Source organism: Arctopsyche grandis, chromosome 5 (genome assembly GCF_051622035.1).
Source record: "Arctopsyche grandis isolate Sample6627 chromosome 5, ASM5162203v2, whole genome shotgun sequence".
NCBI lineage: Eukaryota > Metazoa > Arthropoda > Insecta > Trichoptera > Hydropsychidae > Arctopsyche > Arctopsyche grandis.
Window position 1 is genome coordinate 31,846,094 of NC_135359.1, and position 24,950 is coordinate 31,871,043.

Consider the following 24,950-nt stretch of genomic DNA (forward strand, 5'->3'; position numbering starts at 1 on the left):
TCCTCTTCACGTTAAATTAGTCAATCGAATTAAAGTCAAATACTTACATATCTTCTTTTTGTAATGGTATATTTAATGAATTATTTTTCCTTTTATTTTTGAAAGAAATTTTACAGAAGAAATTACAGAAAAAAATTAAATTCTAAGAAGGACAAGGTAAAGGAAAACGATCAGGAAAGTATAAATTCATATATTTTGTATGTTATTTTTACAATTTATTATTTATTTATTTTTGAAAGTAATTTTGACAGAAGAAATTACAGAAAAAAATAAAATATAAGAAGAAAAAAGGAAGTGAAAACGATAAAGAAGTTAAATTCATATATTTTGTATTTTGTTTTTACAATTTATCAAAATTAAAACCAAATAACTTTACTTTGAGTTGAAGCAAACGATATAATCTGATCTTAGTTTTAGAATTTTATTAGAAAATCATTTTAAAACTTGCGAGAAGCTAAAATATAAAACAGTACATTTCAATTGTAACCCATTTTATTGCAACTATATATTTATAATAAAAAAAATCTTATTTTGCGAAATTTAAAATCGAACACCTATAAACCCATATGTGATTTCATTTTTTTTTTATTTTCAATTCATTTTTTTTCTACTTTGAACACTACGTCTAACCGTGCCTGTTCTTCATCCTTTAACTTGAAGATGAAAAGAAATTTCCACGTCGTCAGAGGAATACCTGGCGGGAAAGATGTTTCTTTTGCTATGAAATTAACTATATTGAGTGGACCGGTCTAGAAAAATAATAAAAGTCACATAGTCAAAATTAAAAAAAATATTATTCACATATATAAACAGCACTCACCTGTATGGGACATTTATCGGGAATGTTGCTAAACTTCCTAATCATCTTTATAATCCACATATCAGATTCGATGAAAGTGCAGATTGACTTTTCGAAATGGAAAATCGATTTTTTGAACTGGTCATTTTTCAATTCATAACTTTGAAATTGCACCTAAAAATCATGATGTTTTAAAATTTTTTCGGGAAATATTAATTTGTCGGCATTGAATTTTTTATACGAATTACCATGACGTCGTTATTAATCGGGGTTTTAATATCCGAATAAAACGACCAAATGTATGATCCATTATCTAATTTTTCGAATGGTGCACTGCAATTTGTAGCATATGCTTCCTTGCAGGTGAATTCTGAAGTTTTTACAGCAACGACGAAAGATTTCTTGAAACAAAATTACATAGTTTTAAATATAATCATACCTTGAAGACTGTTTTAAATTGCAGTTTTGAGCCGATTGTTCAAATAATGATACTCACAGATTCGCATGCCCATTTCCCGTTGAAAGTTATGGCGACAGTCGCCATGAACCAAAGCAAAACGGTTCTCCTTATTGACGAATCCATGGTGATTCAACTGCTCTGAGCGACTAGCGACAATGCGATGAGACCTGTTGTTTTTTCTCGTTTTAAAACCCGCTAAAAAATCATCATTTGTCATCAATCCCTGTTTCGCATTACGAAATATACGTATCAAATATAATTATGTTTAATTTTAATATAAAAAGTCATAAAAACGATAGCAATCAGATGCCTACGAGTCATGCCTAATCTATTATTAATTACATGATCCATTTTCATTACTGCATTCGAATTATTTTAAAGGTTTTGAACCAAATTTTGATGGCTCGTGTGCGATATTTCTAATCGTATTTATTCTATTTTAGAATTTTGGAAATAATTTGTAATTATTGCGTTTAATTACATTGAAAAATATATTTATCATTATTCAGTACCTTTGTACATGTGTACATATGTATATGACAATAGTTTGTACTAAAAACATCTATGAAATGACTTTTTATATACTTTGTATTTCATGTATGAATTAATGTCTACTGTATAAATAAAGATGACTATTTGATTGTTTGTCTATAATAACTGTAGAAAAATACATATTTTTGTAATAAATGAGTATTTAATTTTGTTTGAAAACATATATTAACCCTCCCTCACCGAAGTGGGGTATGCAAGTGCCCCGATTTTTACGTTTTTCGTAATAACTATGTGGTTTTCAAAGCTATACACTCTATATTTCTTGTTTTACTAGAATGAACTACAAGAAATTTATTATAATAGATTTTGAAATGATTTAGAAAAGGGGTACATCGTAAAAAAATACATTTATACATTTCTACGTTCCAAAGTATGATTTAAAGGGAGTAGCGATAAGTCATGTTTTTGGCTGCTCGCTTGCATATTATTGTTGATCGATGAATCAATGCGAGAGAAACAGACAGCTATATTTTCGTAAGCTATTGTTTTCGTCGCTTTTGGCGCATGGCTATTGAGTCATGCAGTCGTCTGTTGGCCTTACCTACATATGTGCCTTTGCGTGTTGATACTTATCGTTATTTTTAATACAAAAATAGTCAAAAACATGCTATAGGACTAAAACTTTTTTATGTTGGTGTATAAAATGATTAATAAGATATATATTGAAGACATTTGTATTGAGAAAAGCTGTATTTTGATTTAAAAATACGCTTCGTCCTTCAAAGGTTAACCAGCAGCGTGGACTAGTGCTTAGCATATATGCTTTTGAACACAGTGGTAACGGGTTCGAGTTGCTGGTTGCTGCTGGCCACTGGTTGCTGCTGGCCAGACCTTGGTTTGTGACTCCAGGTCGATAGTTTCCTAAATGTCCATAGTTTCCTATATGTATTATATAGTTTCCTATATGCATTCTATTATATATGTTGTAATTTCAAATTATAAAACGCTTTCAGCATATACTTCCTTTATTAATATTGTCACCGACATACACTATATCTTTGTTTTATTGCATTGTTTTATGTTTAGGTTTATTTTTAAGATGCCATTTTTAAGCAGTGCTGTTTGATCTTATTTTTCTTTGCACGTCTTGTTAAACGGTTTGTTTTCTACTTTTTAGTTTGTTACTAACTGAGCGTACTCTAAATACATACATATGTATGTATGTATAAATAATAATTCCTGTTAAATTTTCTCACTGATGTACTGCAATTGACTGCATAATCTTTATCGCAATGTCAATTCCGATCTTTCCATGCTGATTTCAAACTCAAATGCAAAAATTCAAGTTCATTTTGAAATTGAATCATCAATACTTACTTTAGCGTATGCGAACATTCCGTCTCCTTTGAAAATCAACGCAATAAACAAAACGATTGCATGACGGAATTCCTTATGAAGAGTGTTGTTATTTCAGTTACATGGTTTCGTGAAACTTTATTATTTCATTAAAATATAAAACATTAGCGGAAGTAGTTTGTGATGTTCAAAAAAGATAGATATCTGAATTTATATTTCGTGATGGATTAATTTTGTTGATGCAATCAAAAACGCATAGCTTTGCATCGAGGATAATTCAAAGTCTATTTATTCATATTATTTGTTAGAAATATAATATATAATTATTTCTTTGAAATTATTATTCACTCTTGAATGACTGAATGATAAGTTTATTGTTAATACTTTTTTTTTAGTATAATAATTTTTCAAGAGTTTATGAATCATCAATTATATTTCAACATTATACGACATCATACATTAATCTTACTACCTATAAATATGGTATTGTGAATTTCATTTCCAATTTGTTTTGATACATATAACAGTTGGGCTGAAAAGTTCATAGGCTAGCATAGAAAAAAATCTTTTTTTTGTTAGAATTTGATTTTATTATTCAATATAGTTGCCTTCGAGGGTGATAAAACGATTATAGCGGTCATACAATTTTTTGATACCATTTTTATAGTACGATTTGTCTTTAGACTCAAAACAGGCTTCAGTTTCGGCGATTACCTCTTCATCGGCGCCAAATTTCTGTCCAGCGAGCATCTGAGAACAGGAAAAAGTCGCTGGGGGCCAGATCTGGAGAATACGGTGGATGCAGAAGCAATTCGAAGCCCAATTCATGAAATTTTGCCATCGTTTTCATTGATTTGTGACACGGTGCATTGTCTTGATGAAACAGCAATTTCTTCTTCTTCAAATGGGGCCGTTTTTCCGTGATTTCGTCCTTCAAACGCTCCAATAACGCTACGTAATAGTCGCTGTTTATGGTTTTTCCCTTTTTAAGATAGTCGATGAATATTATACCATGCGCATCCCAAAATACTGATGCCATAACCTTGCCAGCCGACTTTTGCGTCTTTCCACGCTTTGGAGTCACTTCATCACGTGCAGTCCACTCGGCTGACTGTCGATTGGACTCCGGTGTGAAATGATGGAGCCATGTTTCATCCATTGTCACATATCGACGCAAAAATTCGGGTTTATTACAATTGAACAGCTCCAAAAACTGCTCAGAATCATCAATTCGTTGTTATTTTTGGTTTATTGTGAACTCGCGCGGCACCCACTTTGAACAGAGCTTTCGCATACCCAAATATTCATTCACGATATATCCAACACGTTCCTTTGCTATCTTTAGGGTCTCAGCTATTTCAATCAATTTCACTTTACGGTTATCCAAAATTATTTTGTGGACTTTTTTGATGTTTTCGTCGGTAACAGCCCCTTTGGGGCGTGCACTGCGTGCATCGTCCTCGGTTCTCATTTCGCCTCGTTTAAACTTAGCAAACCACTTCTCAACAGTTGATTTTTCTGGTGCAAGGTCCGAATAATGTTTATCAAGCCAAGCCTTGGCTTCAATAGTATTTTTTTTTCGCCAAAAAGCAATGCTTTATTAACACACGAAATTTCTTTTTATCCATTTTTTCAAACTAATAAAAGTTGCTTCACTCAAAATGCTATAACTCACAAACTAATAGTACGACAGCTGTCAAATTTATACAGTCTTTTGAAGGTTATGGCTAACTAAAAATCATATGGATTTAATACTAGTAGCGCCATCTATGTGTCAGCCTACGAACTTTTCAGCCCACCTAATATATATGTATGTTCTCTGAATATAAATGTAAGTTTTCATATACATCTGTATATCTGCATATTTTAAAAGAAAAAAATGATCATACAAATGAAACTTTGATTTCTCGAGAATGTCAACAAATGAGTTTTGAATGAAAGGTGCTAAAGGCTCAGATAAAGTTTTTAACTATTTAAATGTCGTAGTTGTTTCTCAGTAACAAGCAACTTGTCTGCCAAAAGATGAAGCCTTTGTTATATATATATTATTTTAATGTTTTTTATATATTTTTTTGCATTGAACGGAGTTCAATGCAAAAATTGAATTAGGATCTTGTTCACACTTTTCTTGTGAACAAGATCCTAATTTGAATTTCACAGGGTCTGTCGTAGTGTATCTAGCTACAACAAATTACATCTTAGCCATAGACTCTACGTTAGACTCGTCTGTCGATAAATCTGTCTGTCAATTCACACCTGTATTAATGTATCATTTTTTTTAATTAAATTGCTTTGAAAAGTATCCGAGATAATTTTTTTATAATTATAAGTTCAAAACCGGATACTTAAATCTGATATTCATATACATAAGTACATGTGAACTACACTCAAAAATATCTACCAAGGTTTTCTTAAAGGGGAAAATAAAATAGTAAACATTTGAAATATCGCCTGTAATAAGACAACACGCCTACGTACAAACAAAAGTGAACTTTAAGCACCTCGGATTCATATAGAACACAATGTCGAATTTGAACGACTTTTTGCCATTTAAATCTGAATGGCAAAAGGTCGTTATTGTCCGCCTGACCTCAAACGGAACAAACTTCGAACGCCAATCTCACATTTAAATCAAATTAATCGATTCAGATTATGAAAATCCATTCTACTACATAATTTTACAATTAAAAAAATTGTAATTTTATCCTGTTCATTGATCATGAGCAGTCATGCTTGTGATCGATTACCGCTATGATGATGGACCATGAAAGGTATTACACATATTATATTGCACTGCTGATTTTCCGGATCATGGCAGATTATCGTACATTCTTTCATTATTGTACACAGCATCGTTAAATAATTATTACGTACGCGATATATTTAACAATACTGCTCTGCCACTTGAACAACAATTTGAAAGATCGATTAATTTGCACACCGACTGGCTGATTTGTCGCTAGGCAAGTTTCTGACTACGAAACTCATCATAGATGAAAGTAATGCAGATTCATGTAGCAATTTGTCCACCATCTGATAAGGCTTTTATTTTCACAAAAGAGAACACCATCATCCAAGAGCAATATTATTGAATAAGAATATTTTTATTTTATTTCATAAAGCATGAATACTCGCCTTTACAGATCACTCCAAAGTGATGAGTACACTTAAACAGATACAATACAATCAATATACATAAGCATTTTATACAATTCGAATTCATACAAACATCCAAAGTGATATCTATGGAGAAATTTTTGCAGCATTTTATAATCAAATTGGCGAAGCTCAAGATGGTGAATAATTTGAGATTTGCAAGAGAGATAGGAAGGAAAAGCCGATTTTATAAGAACCGTTTCAATGAAAATCAGAAAAATTGGCTCTGATAAGAAACGATCCACCTGGAGTCACAAACAAAGGTCTGGGTAGTAGCTACTAGTGGGAATCGAACCGTAAGCACTCTTCTCAAAAGCAGAATATGCTAACCACTAGTCCACGCCGCTGGTTAAATGATTCCAAAATTGAATTTCGTTCGACAAAATATTTTCAAAAGAAAAGTCACTTATTACGAAAATTTTCATAGCTGGAAATGTACCTACGTATATGCCGATATAGAGATTCATCGGAAATTAAGAAAATCTTTTCTATATCTTTTAAATATCATATTAAAAATAAAATAACTAGACGATGCTCAATTACAAAAAAATCTATTAATAAATCACTACTTACGAAATTTTCGGCAGCTAGAGATGCTACGACAGATTCTATGAGACCTCATAGGACAAATCTCTCGATTTTATTTTATTTTATCTTTAATTTATACCAGGAAGACCTAACATGTAGCCTTAATGCACCTTCCTGCCCAGAAACATTGTACATTCGATACAAGTATTATTAGTATTATACAAAGTAGATAAATACATATCAATTAATATCCACAGAGACATTTATGCTCAAATTTGTAAATTTGCAGCATTTTAAAAAATTCAGCGAAATTCGAGATAGCTAAAGGTCGAGAGTTGCGAGAAAATGGGTAAGTTTGCCAATTTGTTGGAACCGTTTCAATAAAAATCAGATAAATTGGCAAACTCTGACAGGAAACAATCGACCTGGAGTCACAAATCCAAGGTCTGGCCAGTAGAAGCCAATGGGATATGAACCTGTGACCACTTTGTTCAAAGCATTATATGCTAACTACTAGTCTACCTGCTGGTTTATTATATTAATTATTTTCTGAAAATCTTTCATGCTGTGATCAAAAGCCTTATCTGTTTGTACATAGGTAAGGTTTCAATGAAAAGCAGATAAATTGGCAAACTCTGATAGGAAACGATCGACCTGAAGTCACAAATCCAACACGGATACGACATTACGTTGATACGACAAACAACAAGCTGATCACTAGACACTAAATATCTCCATCATCGAGAACCTTCAGTAAGGCGCGACTATGTACAACAATTGAAATTTCGAAATTCGTGTGCATATGCGTCTATTTTCGCCACAATGCGAAAAAAGCACACACTCGCGCGTATCTTTTATTCTATTGAAATTTTGGATAAAATCAAGAGGTGTTGCAATAATCTGTCTGCGACCGAAGCAAGGTCCTGCCGAGTTGCACCCATTTGTAGTTACCTTTCACCTGGTCTGCTAATCAGAGGTCTTTGTTGTGCTCGACTTGCTGTACCGTATCCGTTTGTGAATTAAGGTCGAAAATGGCGTATCACGACGTCCTTCTGTTTTTGTACACTAAAACGAAATAAAAATGTATTCAAAAATAACGATTCGTTTCCTTGGGAAAAGTGAAGGCCGCCAAGATAAATGGAGCACGCTGTGTGAATATTTAAATCAGATTTTCGAAAAATTTCAATAATAAATATAGTGTGACTAACACGTCATTTTCTCCGTTTGATGTGCAAAAATGAAATTAAAAACGACGTATTAATTTTTTTTTAAATCTCATTTATATCTAGTTGACTTCAGTTCGGTATTCATTTGCTTAAAAAACTCATAATTGTGAATATTAAGACGTAGATTTATTTATCCTTAATTATCACGACTTGGTATGCAAATGCATTGAAAATTTGTAGTTTTTTCTAACCATTTTTCTTCCAACAATGAATTATGTAAATCTGTTTTAAAAAAAAAACATTCAGCTTTTAATATTGAAAAAATCTATAGAGTCATAATCAATGTTGGAACCAGAGTTGAAATCAATTTTTACAAGGTTTTTAATTGTATTAATAGAAACTATGTGGCTCTGAGAATATGAACCACAAGATTTTATTGATTTGTACTCGGTATCGATCTCTGGTTACGTTTCAATGGATTCTAGTTTTTTTTTTATTAACAGTTACGTTTTAATTCAATGATTTCTGAATTATATTTTGATAATACACATGTTTTACACGTACATAAATTAAATAATGAAATACTTAACCACTTAGACGCCCAGCCGACGCAATGAGCTTATAATAGATACGGTTGTTTGCGCCTTAAGGCGCTTTGGGCAGTTAAGCGGTTAATATAATATTATATGATGAACATACATACATACATATTTATTTACTAAATTATTTACATATTTTTATTTTCATACATAAAAACCCGAAAAAAGTGTCTTTTAATATTATATTAATAACTTTTAACGTAAATATTATAAATATAAATAATATTTATAAATTAAATAATTATTGGTAACTATTATTAATTCAGCAATAATTGAAAAAATAACGTTGCACTAAAATTCCTTGTGAATTAGTTACATGCATTTAATTGTAATAAAAATAAAATCAGATACGTTATCTTCTTCAAATGCTAATACTCTCATTATAATATGCATAAGTAAATAATAAAAATAATTACCGAAATGAAATGATACTCGCCGCATCAAGGTAGAAAAACCCGTAAAATTTTATGCTAATTTAAAATCACTGATAAAACGCATCAAGCTGTAATAAATGATGCACCCAAAAAATTTGAAAGCACATACATATAATTATAATTCGTAGAAATTTCGGTCCAAAAACAATAGCAACCTGAATGCAATTTAATTTTTAATTTTGACCGTGGAATATGTACGTAGATTGGAATGATTCACCACACGTGAAAATTGCCAAATCGAAATCGAATAAAAATGCGAACGTTACATATGCATTTACAGATACACACTATCGATGTAAATCAATGTGGAGGAAATGCGCGTTGCGAAAGCCACATATCGCGAATCAACCGAGACTGGTCCGAGTCAACTTTCGTTTTCGAAAAAAGTTGACACAGTTTATATTAGGTATATTATATGTATGTATGTACATACATAAGAAGTGTAGCATATAAGAAGTGTTCAGCTTTGGACTCGTGACATTGGCGAATGCGATTCTGCTACATTTGCATAACAATTATGAGTACAATTCCTCACGTAACTATTATACACAATGCTTAGTATGCAATGAGCTAAAATCTGACCGACTACTTTTATTGTTCCGTTTGTGTTTTAACGCTCCCTCACCGAAGTGGGGTATGCAAGTGCCCCCATTTTTATGTTTTTCGTAATAACTATGTGGTTTTCAAAGCTATACACCCTATATTTCTTGTATTCCTAGAATGAACTACAACAAATTTATTTTAATAGATTTTGTATGATTTAGAAAAGGCGTACATCGTAAAAAAATACATTTCTACGTTCCAAAGTATGGTGATTTAAAGGCGGTAGCGATATGGCATGTTTTTGACGGTTTGCTTGCATATTCTTGTTGATCGATGAATCAATGCGAGAGAAAGAGACAGCTATATTTTCGTACGCTATTATTTTCGTCGCTTTTGGCGCGTGGCTATTGAGTCATGCAAGCGCCTGTTGGCCTTACCTATGTGCGTTTACATGTTGATGCTTGTCGTTACATACAAATATAGTCAAAAACATGCTATACGACTAAAACTTTTTTTATGTTGATGTATAAAATGATCAATAAGATATATACTGAACCTATTTGTATTGCGAAAAGTTGTATTTTGATTAAAAAATTGTGGGGTCTTACTCGACCCCGGTTCGGGACAATCGTTCCATCTCGACGCTCCGTCCTTCAAAGGTTAAAAGAGTTGAGCTAAAACTTGTCTGCAAACGATTCGTCTTTCGTTGATGTTTATCAGTGAATAGTATGTAGTTTGTCTGCCGAGAGATGAAACTTTTGTTCTCAAAGCTTAAAAATAAATTGGGTGTCCTATTTGTGTTAACTTTGAAAAGTGTTGACTTTGAAAAGATCAAATTATATTTTTTAATTGGTTGCTTCTTTTGACAATATGATACTTTGTTCTGTAAAAGATTTTCAGGAACGAAATATTGTCTATCGTATAATTTCTCGTAGCGTCTCTACTTATGACAAATGTCATATAGCCAGAAACCTATTTTCTGACAAATCAGTTTCAATAATATGTGTGTGGTTGTACGATTGTGATATTAGTATTATGCGAATGGTGGAATAAAATGAAGATTTATCTCGGAAAAGAAGCGATTTTTTTTGTATTTTTCAAATGTGTATGTTATATTACATTTAAGAATATATTCCAAGCCTAAATAAATTCATATGCAAACACTAAAATTTGTATAACAATAAAATTTGAATAACAAATAACGCCGAGTCGAGAAGGTTAAGAACCTGTGACGGCCTTGAATCGCACAATCGCAGATTCTCCATCATTTTCTCGAGAAAAAAATCTCACTTATGCTATGATGTGTAATAATGGACAGAAACACGTCGATGATTTCATAAGTAACGATGGGTTTTCAAGTTGATTAAAGGCTGTACATTTTTTCCTCAGTTTGAATTGCGATTCGACTGATAATAGTTTGGGATAAAAAATATATATGTACATACGTACGAAACCAGTAGGTGTAGTTATATACAATATAATCCGCATTCTAATCTCGACAATTTTGCCTGTTATGTCTTATTATTATTATGGCTTCATGGTATGATTGTACCAGTATAAGTTTTTTTTTCGAATTTGATTGAATATTTATGACATAATGTATTGTTGTGTAATTTCTAAGCATTTTTTATGATAACTAAAATTTTCCCAACTTTTTTTTTCATTACAAAGAGACCAAAGTGCTCTCGTATGCTTTTAAACTCCCCGAGCAACGCCTAATATATTTATTTAAGTTTAAATTTGGACTATTGTGGCATTACAGGAGTCCCTAATGCGCCACAATGGTCGAAAAAAATACAGAGAGACGAGAAAAATAAAAATATATACATACATATATACTCAGACAAAAATTAATTTATACATAATCATAAAAAACAATAGCATTATAATAATATCATAAAGTAAAAATATCAAATAATAAAATACAAAGTAGGAAATATCTTGCATCTACAGCCAGCACCAATATATAAAAACCAGCCGCAAATACAAAACATTCCTGCGAGTCTCAAATGGAAGAGAGATCAAAATTCCACTCATATATCAAATTCAATTATGAAAATGATGATGAGCGCAGGCTATCAGACAAATTATTTAAATACATAATCACTGAGATGGAAAAGATCACGTTCAGGCTCAGTAGCAACGATTTAGTTGAGAAGTCGCATTGGAATTTGAGCCATCCAATAAAGAACTGTGCGAGCAGGAGGTACAACCATCAAATGATGATGTCTATATTTCCAAAAAAATATACATTAAGCCAGCAGTGTAGCTTAATGGTAGCGTGTATGTTTAGCACCAAGTGATTCAAATTTCCCGACACTTCATCTGTCAATCTCTGAATTGCAGGGCATAATCAAGGTTGATTTGATTCGCAACCACTTCCTACACATTTCATCATCAGATTAGTATTCACAATCTTCAAAACGCACGACCGACGCAAAAATCACAAGGAATAAGCGTAATTGACGCGGATGCATCTCGCCTCATTCGAAAATGCAGTTATTAAATTGCACCTAGAGGCAAAGAGGGGACGACTGCTAAAATGTTGGGCAACACCTTGCAAGCACACGAAGCCGTCTATGCGGAACTGTATCACTTTCACCTACAGTTATATATTATATATGTACATATGTATACCACCACCGAATAACACTGTCAACAAAACCTGTATACAAATACATATGTATGTATATTAGTGAGATACACGATGTTAAACTTTAAATACCTAATACCTAGCTGGAGCTGCCCGGTATAATAGGCATTCTCGATACATCTGGCGCTATTGATTTGTATTTAAGTTGAAAAAAACCTTTAAAAAACATATACATATGTATATTGAAAATTGAATACAATTACACGGCATTGTCCAAGAATTTTATTTTATCTCAGAGCCCTTCTAAAATAACTAAATAAAATAATTAACCAGCAGAATAGATTAGTGGTTAGCATACATATAATGCTTTGAACAAAGTGGTCACGGGTTCAAACTCCACTGGTTTCTACTGGCCAGACCTTGGATTTGTGACTTCAGGACGATCGTTTCCTAATTTATCTGCTTTTCATTGAAACCTTACCTATGTACAAACAGATAAGGCTTTTGATCACAGCATGAAAGATTTTCTGAAAATGAATAAAATAATAAACCAGCAGGTATACTAGTGGTTAGCATATAATGCTATAAACAGAGTGGTCACGGGTTCAAATCCCACTGGTTTTTACTGGCCAGACCTTGGATTTGTGACTCCAAGTCGATCGTTTCCTATCAGAGTTTGCCAATTTATCTGATTTTCATTGGAACCTTACCTATGTACAAACAGATAAGGCCTTTGATCACAGCATGAAAGATTTTCAGAAAATAAATAAAATAATAAACCAGCAGGTAGACTAGTGGTAAGCATATAATGCTATAAACAGAGTGGTCACGGGTTCAAACTCCACTGGTTTCTGCCGGCCAGACCTTGGATTCGTGACTCCAGGTCGATCGTTTCCTATCAGAGTTTGCTAATCTATCTGATTTTCATTGAAACGTTTCCAACAAATTGACAACCATACCGATTTTCTGGCAAATCTAGAGTTTTCAGCAATCTCGAATTTCGCTGAATTGTATAAAATGCTGCAAATTTACAAAATTTGACCGTAAATGTCTCTATGGATCTTAATTGACATACATTTACTGAATTGTTTATTTAAAAATGCTGCAGATTTACAAATTTGACCATAGTTATCTGTGTGGATGTTAATTTAAATGTATTTACTTTGCATAATACTAATAGTATTTGTATAAAATGTTTCTGACAAGGAAAGCACATTGGGGTAACCTGTTAGGTCTTTGTGGTACAAATAAAAAAAATGATTTCCGAATTTTTCCAAAACCCGCCTCAAGTCTATATTTGTTGATTTTAAACTGAAAACTGTGGATTTGTATAGTGCAAATGTATACGAACATTATTTTTTATATAATTTTGAATATAGGAAGAAGTTACAGTTGGTCAGAAAGTGTATGAAATTTTGAACGACAGTGAAAAATCCGTACATGTTGTAATTGTTATTTGTTCTAAAGCTTTTAGGATTTGTCAATGATCTGGCTTTTACAGTAACATTCGATTGAGACTTTTGCTCAATCTCTATTATCTCATAGTTTGATGCAACGGCACACTGCACTGTCGTCAATACCAAACGCCTACTGCAATTACTGTGGTTTGTCTCAAAAAGAAACGACGTAAAATGACTTTAGATGTGTACGTTTCAACACTTGAATTATTTTCTTATACAAATATTTACCATTGAGTAAAAAAAAATAACGAATTAATCGAATACATGCCCAAATTAGCAGTATTTGATATATTGGTAGTTCGATAGATCAAATTCCAATATCTAATGTGGTTTTATACATAGCAGTATTAATCCGAGCGATCTTTACTCAAATCAAAATTGAAGTTTAATTTAAAGCACGGAATTAAACATTGAAGTTGAAGAATATTTGGATCTCGATTTCTCAGAACTGATGTTCAAACATTGAGTTTGGTCCTTTCAGAAGCAAGCCACGACGATTACAAGCATTTTTTTTTATCTCACGTATGCATACTTACACGATACGAATTTCAAATTTTGTTCTACTTGTTCGCGCATACATATTTGCATCGCGAGGATCTTGCGATTTTTCAGCAGCAAACATCAAACTTTCTTTTAGGTAAATATCGAATGCGATACGTGACATCGTTTTCTACATAATACACCCGCATATAAGTAAGTATATTAATTTCCTTTCGGCTGCACTCTTACTTTTTCGTTTTGCCATTCAGCGGACGTGTTAAAGGGAAATCGACACATATAGCCATCGCCACTTCCTTTATTATTATTTATTATTATTAAATGAATAGAAATATTTCAACGCGTCACTTTGCATCGGATACGTTCGATTGATCGTTTGAATGCCGCCGATTTTTTTTGCAACATGACAAAAATGTCTGCTTTTATATATCGAAATTTGAGGAATGCGCTGGAACTAATTATTAAATAGATTGTTTATGAAATTGGAACTCGGTATTATTTCTTAATTTTTCTTGGGTCACCTTTTTAACAATTTTCATGACATTCTTCTGAAATGAAGTACCCAAATGCTTACCACGTGTTTGACTTCTTCTTGTCAAGCTCACATTTCCTTCTATTATTCTTTTGGCTAGGTTTTTCATAATAAAAAAATATATAAACCTAATTATTGCTTAAAATCAAAGAAAGAGTTCTCATTTCAATTACATTAAATTTAGTCGTTTCACGAAAGTTTTACGAGAGAGTTTCTTAAACAAAATTTGTACTCAAGTCTCGTTATTTAAATCATTATATTATACTATGGAAAAAAAATAATTTGACGTCATTTTATTGTGTTTTTATTAAACATGATTACTTGAGTAAAATTTGATCATCTTAGTTTTAAAATAAATATAATACATAGATAGTCTGTATGAGTAATTTCACCTGCGGCATGTTTATTTTTACCTCAATTTGATTAAATTTAAAGTAGGAAGTTTTTGTATCAGCAGAATCCATTACCGATTAACTAAAAAAAGGTTAAGAGCTTCTGCATTAATTAAAAACTACTTAGGTTCTATGAATGTTGCATGACATTTTCACTGCGCAAATTCCTGTTTTCACAATTACTTCATAAATAAAGTTTTACGTAATTGACTTTTACAATGTTTTTAATCAATTATATATAAAAATTTTATTTATTAAATTAAATTAAATTAATACACATTTTTTTAAAATGCATTTGCTCATTTGCCAATAAAATATAAATAATAAATTATTGTTTAATAATTTAAAAAACTTATTTATGTATGTATACTAAATGTATACTAAACAAAACGTATGTACATATGTACATACATATGTATATATCGTAAATCTTTTGAGCCTGATTTGTACACGATTTAGCAAGAATCTAACCGTTGGATCAATTGTATAAATAGATGGTTTACTGACCTTAAAATTATAATCTGTTACTAAAGCCGCTACTTAACCATCAATATTAGTATAGTATGTATCCACTGCATATAAATATAAGTATACTGATATTACAGAACGCGCGTCCTTATTCCAAATGATTACCTTTCACATTGCAAAGTATATTATCCACACAACTTGTGTATTTTACATAGATATCTTCTCACAGTCCGAGTTTAGATAAATTATCATTGAAACGTGACATTGCGTTCAAATAAATTAAACTTGGACTCCAGCGATTCATTAAAACTTACATACATACGAAATCCCAACTCACGAAACATTGCAAAAGACATCCATCTACAAGAAAAAAAATCCGCCACATAATAATTTTCAACTTTGATATGTGCAATTAATTAATAGGCTCCAAGCCTAAATTATTCGTTGCAACATTCCATTTGTTCATTATGCGAAAGGTTACAATACCTGTCGATGATGATGATGATGATGATGATGATACCGAAAGCCAACACGATACTTTTGCGACTCGCTTAAAGCCGATAGGAAGCTGAAATCTGCACGTATGGTAATATAATAAATTGAGGATGGCCGTTTAGCATGCGGCGTGCCGACACGATATCAATTTGTAAATAAATTATTTTTCGCATAGACATATCGAATAGAAAGTTAAATCATGCGTAAATAACGCGTGACGCACGTGCCGCCACTGTCAAATTGGTTTTACCTAATTTTCTCCCCTTTTTTCACATACGATCTGTAGTTACATTGACTATTACAATTAAAAATATTATTATTCTTAGTCTTCATAAGCTATTCTTTATTTTTACGCATTTCTACACATGTTGCCTGTTATTTTTCAATAAATAAATAATTAAATATCTGACGCTGGTATTTCCAATATATTTCTACATATTTGAAATCCTAAGGTAAGCTAAGTACCGGCATGATATATGTATGTACATATATGAATTATTTCTAAGTTAGTTCTAAATTTAAACGAATCCACTTCAGCTTAATCCAAAAACGAAAAGAAATATAGATATCTCAAAGTAGAGGAAAATAAAATACAAAATAACAAAGAAGAGAAAATTCAAAAGGTATACTGAATAATACTGAAAAAAAAGTTTTTTAAAAACATACCTCTTCTATAATTTGTATAAAAAATTATTATTTTGAATAAAATTACCAATAATTTTATTTGACTACCGCCATCTATGTTTTAAAACTAAAAACTAGATAAACGTCAGGCACTTTTCAGAAATTCAAATTTCAAACGCGTCTAAAACGATATTTTTTCTTCATTGTAATGGCGGAGAGTACATTTACTTATATTGATGACCAAAATGAGCAATATAGCAAAGTATGAAAACGATCGGATAAGAGGCAAATTTTTTACTGAATTGTAATCGCAAGTGAAGCTAAAAGGAGGTATGTACATATGTAATAAGAGGCAAATTTTTTCCTGAATTGTAATCGTAAGTGAAGCTAAAGGGAGGTATGTAAAAAGGGAAGAACTATAAAAACCCATTTATTTTAAGGAAATCATCAAATTAATTTTTAATAAAAAAGGCTAAATGTCACTAGAAGTTACTAATTTATAGGATAGACTATTCCAAATTTTAACCGCTCTACATATTTGAAAATAATAATTCTCTAATTATTTTGAAGCAAACTTATGTTTTATTTTATCCTTTATCACTTTTATCCGAACAAATAAAATATCAAACCAGATCAATGCTTACTTAAAAATCGACGTGGAAAATTTGAATGTCGTCCGTTTACTTTATAAAACATTTAAAATCAACATAATTATTTAAATTTGCATACTTAATATTACACAGACTAATTTCATTAATTTGAAATTATGTATGTACATACATATTCTGTATTATAACGTGTAAAAATTTAAACTACTAAAATTCTTCGTTTTTCGAGATATGTACATATGTACGCATGTAGATCGTTTCAAAATGTTTGTACGCTACCATTATATGTACATATACAAACGCTCTTAAAACATGTATGAATTTCTGTTGAATATTATTAACTTAATTTTCAACCACTTTCGAATGAAATTGCGCAAAAGAATCGCACACACACACACACACACACAAAAGCGCGGTCAGTTCCTCATTCTTTCACTGTCATATCCAGTTTTCTTTTCATTGTGAAGAAATTGGACCGTAATGAAGCGTCGCATGCATTGAAGCGACATTACAGACGTAATATACAATAATATAATAAAATTCCTATTCGAAAACGCAACGTACGAAATTTCTGTCATTGTTCGAACGAAATTGCCGCGTTCCACTTTGCGAACTCTCCTAGCATGATTTACATTGTCCGTCCGTCCGTAAAGTCTTACGCTCGATTACAGACACTTTTGCGAAACTTTGCCCAAAAGAATAAAATGCATAAAAGCAGCCATAAACGGATGAAAATCCAATCCGAGAATGTCGACCGTGGGAGACGAGATTTTTTTTTGTCGTGAACGCTTGCAATTGCGTAGGAAATGCGTTCGCGTACATTTTTACCGTGTTTTATGTGAAAAAACTGTGTCGTAATTTCGCTTTTTTGTAATGTCGTTTCATTGTACTGTTATTTGCGTTGGATAAAACTAATGATGTGTGCGACTATTGGGTCTCTGGACTATTTTTCATTGGAGCACTAAGCGCGTTAAAAACATTATTAAATATTATGTATAGAATAGTCTAAAATTAAGATTGTCGAATTTTATAAGTAACTACATATAAATGGTTTTGATTATGTAATACGATATGTATTGGAATGTAGATCACTTGGTGACTATTCGGAAGTCTTTTCTGCGTCATTTGTCCCATAAGGCTGGTCTTGTTAGAATATTGCCAACCTATAAAGACAGACTCTCTCATTTTAAGATCATAAGTTTGCCTTATTGCAGGTAACTTTCCGATTTATTACTCTTGCAAGAGGTTGTTAGTAAAATTAGTCGAGAGCTATTTATATTTAGCACAAATAATATACATGTCCAGTAGTAATGAAGAAGAAATGAAGAGACGTGTGAAATTGGAATGGATTAAATTTAATGAATATTATTTGGTATTAATATTATTAATATTATTATTATTTAATGAATATTATTAGTGAATATTATTCGGTGCTCACTTTAACACTCCCTCACCGAAGTGAGGTATGCAAGTGCCCCAGTTTTTACGTTTTTCGTAATAACTATGTTGTTTTCAAAACTATACACCCTATATTTCATGTATTCCTAGAATGAACTACAAGAAATTTATTTGAATAGATTTTGTATGATTTAGAAAAGGGGATTTTAAAAATCGCAAAAAAATACATTTATATATTTCTACGTTCCAAAGTATGATTTAAAGGTGGTAGCGATAAGTCATGTTTTTGACCGTTCGCTTGCATATTCTTGTTGGTCGATGAATCAATGCGTACGCTATTGTTTTCGCCGCTTTTGGCGCGTGGCTATTGAGTCATGCAGTCGCCTGTTGGGCTTACCTACATATGTGCGTTTACGTGTTGATGCTTGTCGTTATTTTTTAATACAAATATAGTCAAAAACATGCTATAGGGCTTTATGTTGATGTATAAAATGATTAATCAGATATATATATATATATATATATATATATATATATATATATATATATATATATATATATATATATATTGAACACATTTGTATTGGGAAAAGCTGTATTTTGATTAAAAAATACTCGGGACACTCGTTCCATCTCGACGCTCCGTCCTTCAAAGGTTAATAAGAATTTAAATATTTTCTTTTATATTTACATATATCTTTTATATTTTATTTTTATTATGTATGTATGCCATTATGTTTAAAATAAAATAATAGACATACATAGATCTGTGGGTCCAGAATTTGCTGGTTTGTATTTGTCGGTATAACTTGTTATACGTATGTTCAGTCAACGATTACTTATTTATTTATTTATATAATTTTAGCTATTAGCTTATTTAAAAAATACATCTTAATTACTTAACTCTAAAATTTTATATTTAACTTATATGTACTGTCCCTCACAGAGGTGTCTCCTCGCACCTCGCAAGAATGCATCGATGGTCTTAGAAGACCTGATGCCCTCAGGGAGGGCATTATATGTACATGAGCGCACCCCTGTGAAAAACACCCCCAGCTGTCTTTTTTTTTCTTACTCTACTTACAACTAATTTATCCTTATTTCTAGTATAAAAACTATGTATATCTCTATTCCTTATTGTATAATCATTAAAGTATGTTACTTAGGTAATAACCTATAATCTAACTTATACACAAAAGACAATGAACTTGACTATTGCCTATTTGTATTTCCAACAAAATTCTAATAAAACAAAAGCATAACTTAGCACAAGTACAAAAGAGTATAAAACTATATAGGAAATGACGGTGTTTAAAAAAAGTTGAGGAGCTCTGTGTGCAAGAAACGCTCCCCAGAAGTAAGTGTATCTCGATTCGCTTTCGAAAGCATTGTCGTCCGTAGATCACGACCACAATTGTGGTGAGTTACGTTCGTGATGGAGCCATTTTTCAGGAGTGCTCGTGGTCTTACGCGTCCCCTTTTGTGTACGATGGACAATTGGGATATGGAGCTGGTCTCCATGCAGGCCATTCGGTCACGTCTTCATCGGTCACACTCTACTTTTCCGTTTATCTATAGGTACAATCCGAGTCGGAGGGAAACGGCTTCCGCATTGTTATACTCTTCATTGATTTTTTTCACTCATTCAGTCATAACTTCAGAGCAGTTATAGTTTGCACTGTTTTAATTTTATATAAATATGTAATCATTAGACAGCTCCAGCAATCACACTGTTCGACACGAAAAATGGTTCAGAGACGAGATATGACTTTTCTTATAGATCTATGCACAAAAATTCTATTGATTACTGATTTACCTCGATAAAATAAACGAATTTTTGTTATTAATCCAAAAATTTTTATTTAATTCTCATATAAAGACAATTGAATATATTATCCCTATTAATTCAATTCAGATTCGTGTAAATACGAGTTAATACTAGTACGAGCTTTTAGCTCGAAATTTTACCGAATAAAAATTCAGCACACTTCCAATTATCCCTTTTAAACGAAAACAAAAAATAGTGTGGCCAGAATACTATCCCAATAAACATTTTTCAATAGAAAATACTCAATATAAAATAGTATTAACAGTGGAAAAAAATCCCAAGTGAAAATACGGACTTTTGACTTTTGATTTGAACTGGACGACTACTTTGAGACATCGACGGAACAACACCAAGATATAGAAAAATCGTGCGATTTAAAAAACACAGATATATCCGAATCTCGAGCCAATAAATATTTTTAATTACCAGGTTCGTGTTTGCTGGGCATAGATCTATAAGAAAAGTTATATCTTGTCTCTGAACCAAATAAAAAGTCGTCATTTGTCAAACAGTGTTATTAGTCTCCTAAAACTTACGATCTGGTGGCAGCAGCCTGTAATAATTATCTAATATCACTCAACATAATGCAATCCTGAATCATGTGTATACATTTATATGATTGTTATCAGGTACATAATTGCGTCCGAGATATGGTCTAACAATCTCTTGACCATTTAACGGAAGCGTGTGAACCAACCTTTAGAAATTTATTGAAAAATCGCTTTTCATTCCCTTCTAATTTATGTGTGATTATCGACAGAATTGTTCAATCCTTCGAAAATAGGAACGGATATGAAAACTTAGATCGCAAACGTTCTGAGAAACATTTTTGACCTTGTATTTTTGACCTGGGTCGATATTTTGCCATTAACCAATGCACAGTGGAACAAATCCGCAATATAGAAGGTAAAAAATATTTTCTGTTCTTTCAACTCTAAACTCTCATTTGCCGATTTTAGTACTTATTTTTCTGTTATATATCTCAATAAAAACATTGAGAGGAATAGTTTCAAATAGAAAAAAAGGTATTCTGAACAACCAGTGGCGACTGATGAACATATACATTGCGATTTCACTAGTTCCAAAAATTCAAAAGAAAATAAAGCGATCCTTTGACACCCAAAGGCTATAACTACAAAAGATCTTTTAAGAGATCCATATTAGCCTTTTTGTATGGAAATATGAGTCGTTATACATATTTAAAAGTGACGGAAGTCCAATTTTCAGTTCGAAAAACCTTATTTCATTTTGGCTCAATTCACAAATTGCTATCACTACTTTTAATTCAATATGTTCAGAATCTCTGAATGGCAGAATTAACTTATTAGAGACAACTTATGAAATAAAAAAAAGTGGACTTATGCTAATTTAAAATATAACAGATCATATATCTGATTTTGAATTTTGCACGAAGAAAAACACACACCCGAAAAAGATTATTGACGCACCAGGCTCGGCACGAACAATTATATATATATATATATATATATATATATATATATATATATATATATATATATATATATATATATATATATATATATATATACATTCATATGTTCTACGATGTGTTTCATCATTTTATACGCACGAAAACCATTCATTGTGATTTTCATTTATTTTACTGCTAGTATTATATATTGATATAAATTTGCTAATTATGACTGGGGGGATTCACCGAATTGGAGCTCTACATCATTTACGATGCAAAAAAAGTGAGTTTATAGATTTTATAAAATTAAATCTTTACTGAATTTTTTTAATATATTTATTTTTCATTTAATAAAATCAATATTCAATTTATATTCTACAGTTCAACGAAAATCCAACAGTTGAAAAAACCCGTACAATAAATAATATAGCATTGTCCATTGTTAACACTATGTATAATCTTGAACGTTCACATTCGATCAGAAGACCGTGAACTTATTTGACTCTCACTCAGTGCAAAATAAATATAAGCCGAAAAAAAAGTCAAAATTAGTACAAACATACAATATATGTATAATTAAATGAAACACGACGTCCAGCCCAGTGTGTTTTGTAACATCAAGTTTCAAATAATCAACCGGTCATCCTTCAACCTCGTGTCAGCATTATGACACCCATTTTGGCGTCGAATTTAATTCAATTTTAATTTGCCAGCTGGAGAATGATTGCAGTGTTGATACTTTTAGTGCACAGCTTCGAATTTCGCAAAACACTTATTTCAATTGGCTCAGTTGAATGATTCCCACGAACTATATGTATTGTTGCCGGTCCATTCGGCAACGAAACGTTTAATAAAAATCAATTAATTAACAAATAAAATTGGCGAAAATCGCTGTTGATTTTTCGTAGCATTCTCTTTACTCCAGATTATTCAACACGCCTCGAATACTAACCTTTCGAAGCTCCAAGTAATACAAAATAAATCCCTAAAAATAATTTATAATACACCCATATATACGAAATTGAAAAAACTGCATGCCATATATAATATTCCGTTTGTTACAGACTAACAAACTAACCGGTAGATTCTTTGACAGAATCACTAATAACCATACTAACACACTTGTGAAGAGTCTCGGTGATTACAACAAAATGTCTATACCCTTCAGGTATAACACACAGATTACCTAAACACAATCTGCGTTAGGTCATCGACTTTAGAGAGTCTTTAATTAATATTATGTATTAGATGTATTATGAGCATTTATAAGGATTGTAAATAGGTTTTTGAGCTCTTTTTTCTATTATGCTTTAGATTAACATTAGAATAATATAATACTGTGATTAATAACCAAATTAAATTAAATTGTAAAATAGAAAATGATCAGTAGATCAGTAGCTATTAAAATAGATATAAGATGTATTGTGAACATAATTTCGTAATAATAAAAAGCATTTAAAAGTCAAAAAAAAAAAAAAATACTCAACGGAATTATAAAAAGCTCCATATATGACCACATACTTGTATAAATACATAAACCATAAACACTTTCATGCATTTTTAAAACACATAACTGATACAGGGTGGGGCGGAAACAATTTGACGATCGGTATCTTGAAATTCAACACTTTCAATTAAAAACCATGTCATTTATAAACATTATATGTAGAATGTTATCAAACAGTATTCATCTTTCCTAACTAGAATATCTGAAACCCATTGATTTCACCGTTCGAATATTATCCTTCAACTTGTGGATAGTTTGAGGTCTGGCTAAGAATCCCTAAAATAAAATATTAAATGAATAATCGTCTAAAAACTTATCTTGTACAATGACTCACTTCCAGATTATTCAATCTCATGATTTAACATGGTAATAATTGATTTTTTTAATGACACGAACGTCAATCACTTCAAGTGCTACTTTTTAACGGTCATACTTTTTTTTCTAAACTTATTAATATTAATGTGAGAAATATAAATATTTATATATATATATATATATATATATGTATACTATACATATTATAGTTTCGCGCATCGACACGATGACCTACTGTAATGTTCAACAATCAAGGTTCATTCAGTGGGTCAGGAGACGTGTACATGCGAATTTACATTATGCATCATATTTGTGCAGATTAAATATAAAATAAACATTTCGTTGGATATTATTATAGTGGATTTTATTCGTAATTAGTCGCGAGATTTTGATCTTTTTGCAAAACGCCCGGGTCGTTTCGTTTTTATCGATTTTGTGCGCTTTTTTTATTAACTGGCGCTACGCACAAAGGATTAGGGAAAGGACAAGGTTTTATGACTTTTTTAGGGTAAATTGCGTGTAAAATCGAGGCCTTTTGAATGACACTCTCGTTTAATGCGGTGATTAAATAAAAAAAAAGTAGGTGCATTCGAATGGCATAACAAAGAAAGGGTGTAAGCGGTTTCCCACTTGATACGTTTTCTGTGATTAAAAATTTAATTTAAATTAATTATCAAAGCAACCTCGAGTTGAACAATTAATTTCCTATTTAGCTCTTAATAATTTAAAAAGCACGCTGTGTTTTTTTTTATAAAAAAAAAATTTGAAGACCGGGAAATGTCTTATTACATACTTTTAGTAACAAGCAGCACGTACTCTAGCAGTTAACATATATGTTTTCGAACATAGTGGTCCCGGGCTCGAGTCCCACTGGCTGCTGCTAGCCAGACCTTGGTTTGTGAATCCAGGAAGAGCATTTCCTATCATAGTTTTTCAATCTATCTGATTTTCATTGAAACGGTTTGGCAACCTTTACCAATTTCTCGCAGTTTCCAAGTTTTCATCATCTCGAATTTCGCTGATTCGTATAAAAATGCTGCAAATTTGTCCTTAAATGTTTTGTAAATTTAGAATTTTTCAGCATCTCGAAATTTGACGATTTATATTAAAAATGCTCATGAAATTTGTCAAAAAAATTTATCCATAGTTTTGTTAAAAATTATATATCGATATTTGTAATAGGCCAGGAAGGTTGGGGTTTACCTAATATACATAATACATGTATACCTTCCTGGTATACATGTATGTATGTATATTGTATGTAAGT

General features: G+C 31.5%; 2 protein-coding genes across 2 annotated transcripts in view; both read right to left on the reverse strand.

Moving 5' to 3' along the window:
• The window catches only part of LOC143912008 (uncharacterized), a 439,734-nt gene that overhangs the window by 18,960 nt on the left and 395,824 nt on the right, over positions 1–24,950 (reverse strand). The window lies entirely within an intron of this gene.
• Positions 597–1,454, reverse strand: LOC143912141 (uncharacterized). The gene is made up of 4 exons (XM_077431360.1): positions 1,296–1,454; positions 1,048–1,200; positions 821–973; positions 597–749 (listed from the first exon to the last, which is right to left on the reverse strand). The coding sequence occupies exons 1-4, from the start codon at positions 1,380–1,382 to the stop codon at positions 597–599; spliced, it is 546 nt and encodes a 181-aa protein (XP_077287486.1). The 5' UTR covers positions 1,383–1,454.

Coding starts and splice junctions, on each gene's coding strand:
- LOC143912141 (XM_077431360.1), bottom strand. CDS start 1,382: ATGGATTCGTCAATAAGGAGAACCGTTTTGCTTTGGTTCATGGCGACT. Junction 1,201..1,295: donor GGAAATGGGCATGCGAATCT/GTGAGTATCATT, acceptor TTTTGTTTCAAG/AAATCTTTCGTCGTTGCTGT. Junction 750..820: donor CCGATAAATGTCCCATACAG/GTGAGTGCTGTT, acceptor TTATTTTTCTAG/ACCGGTCCACTCAATATAGT.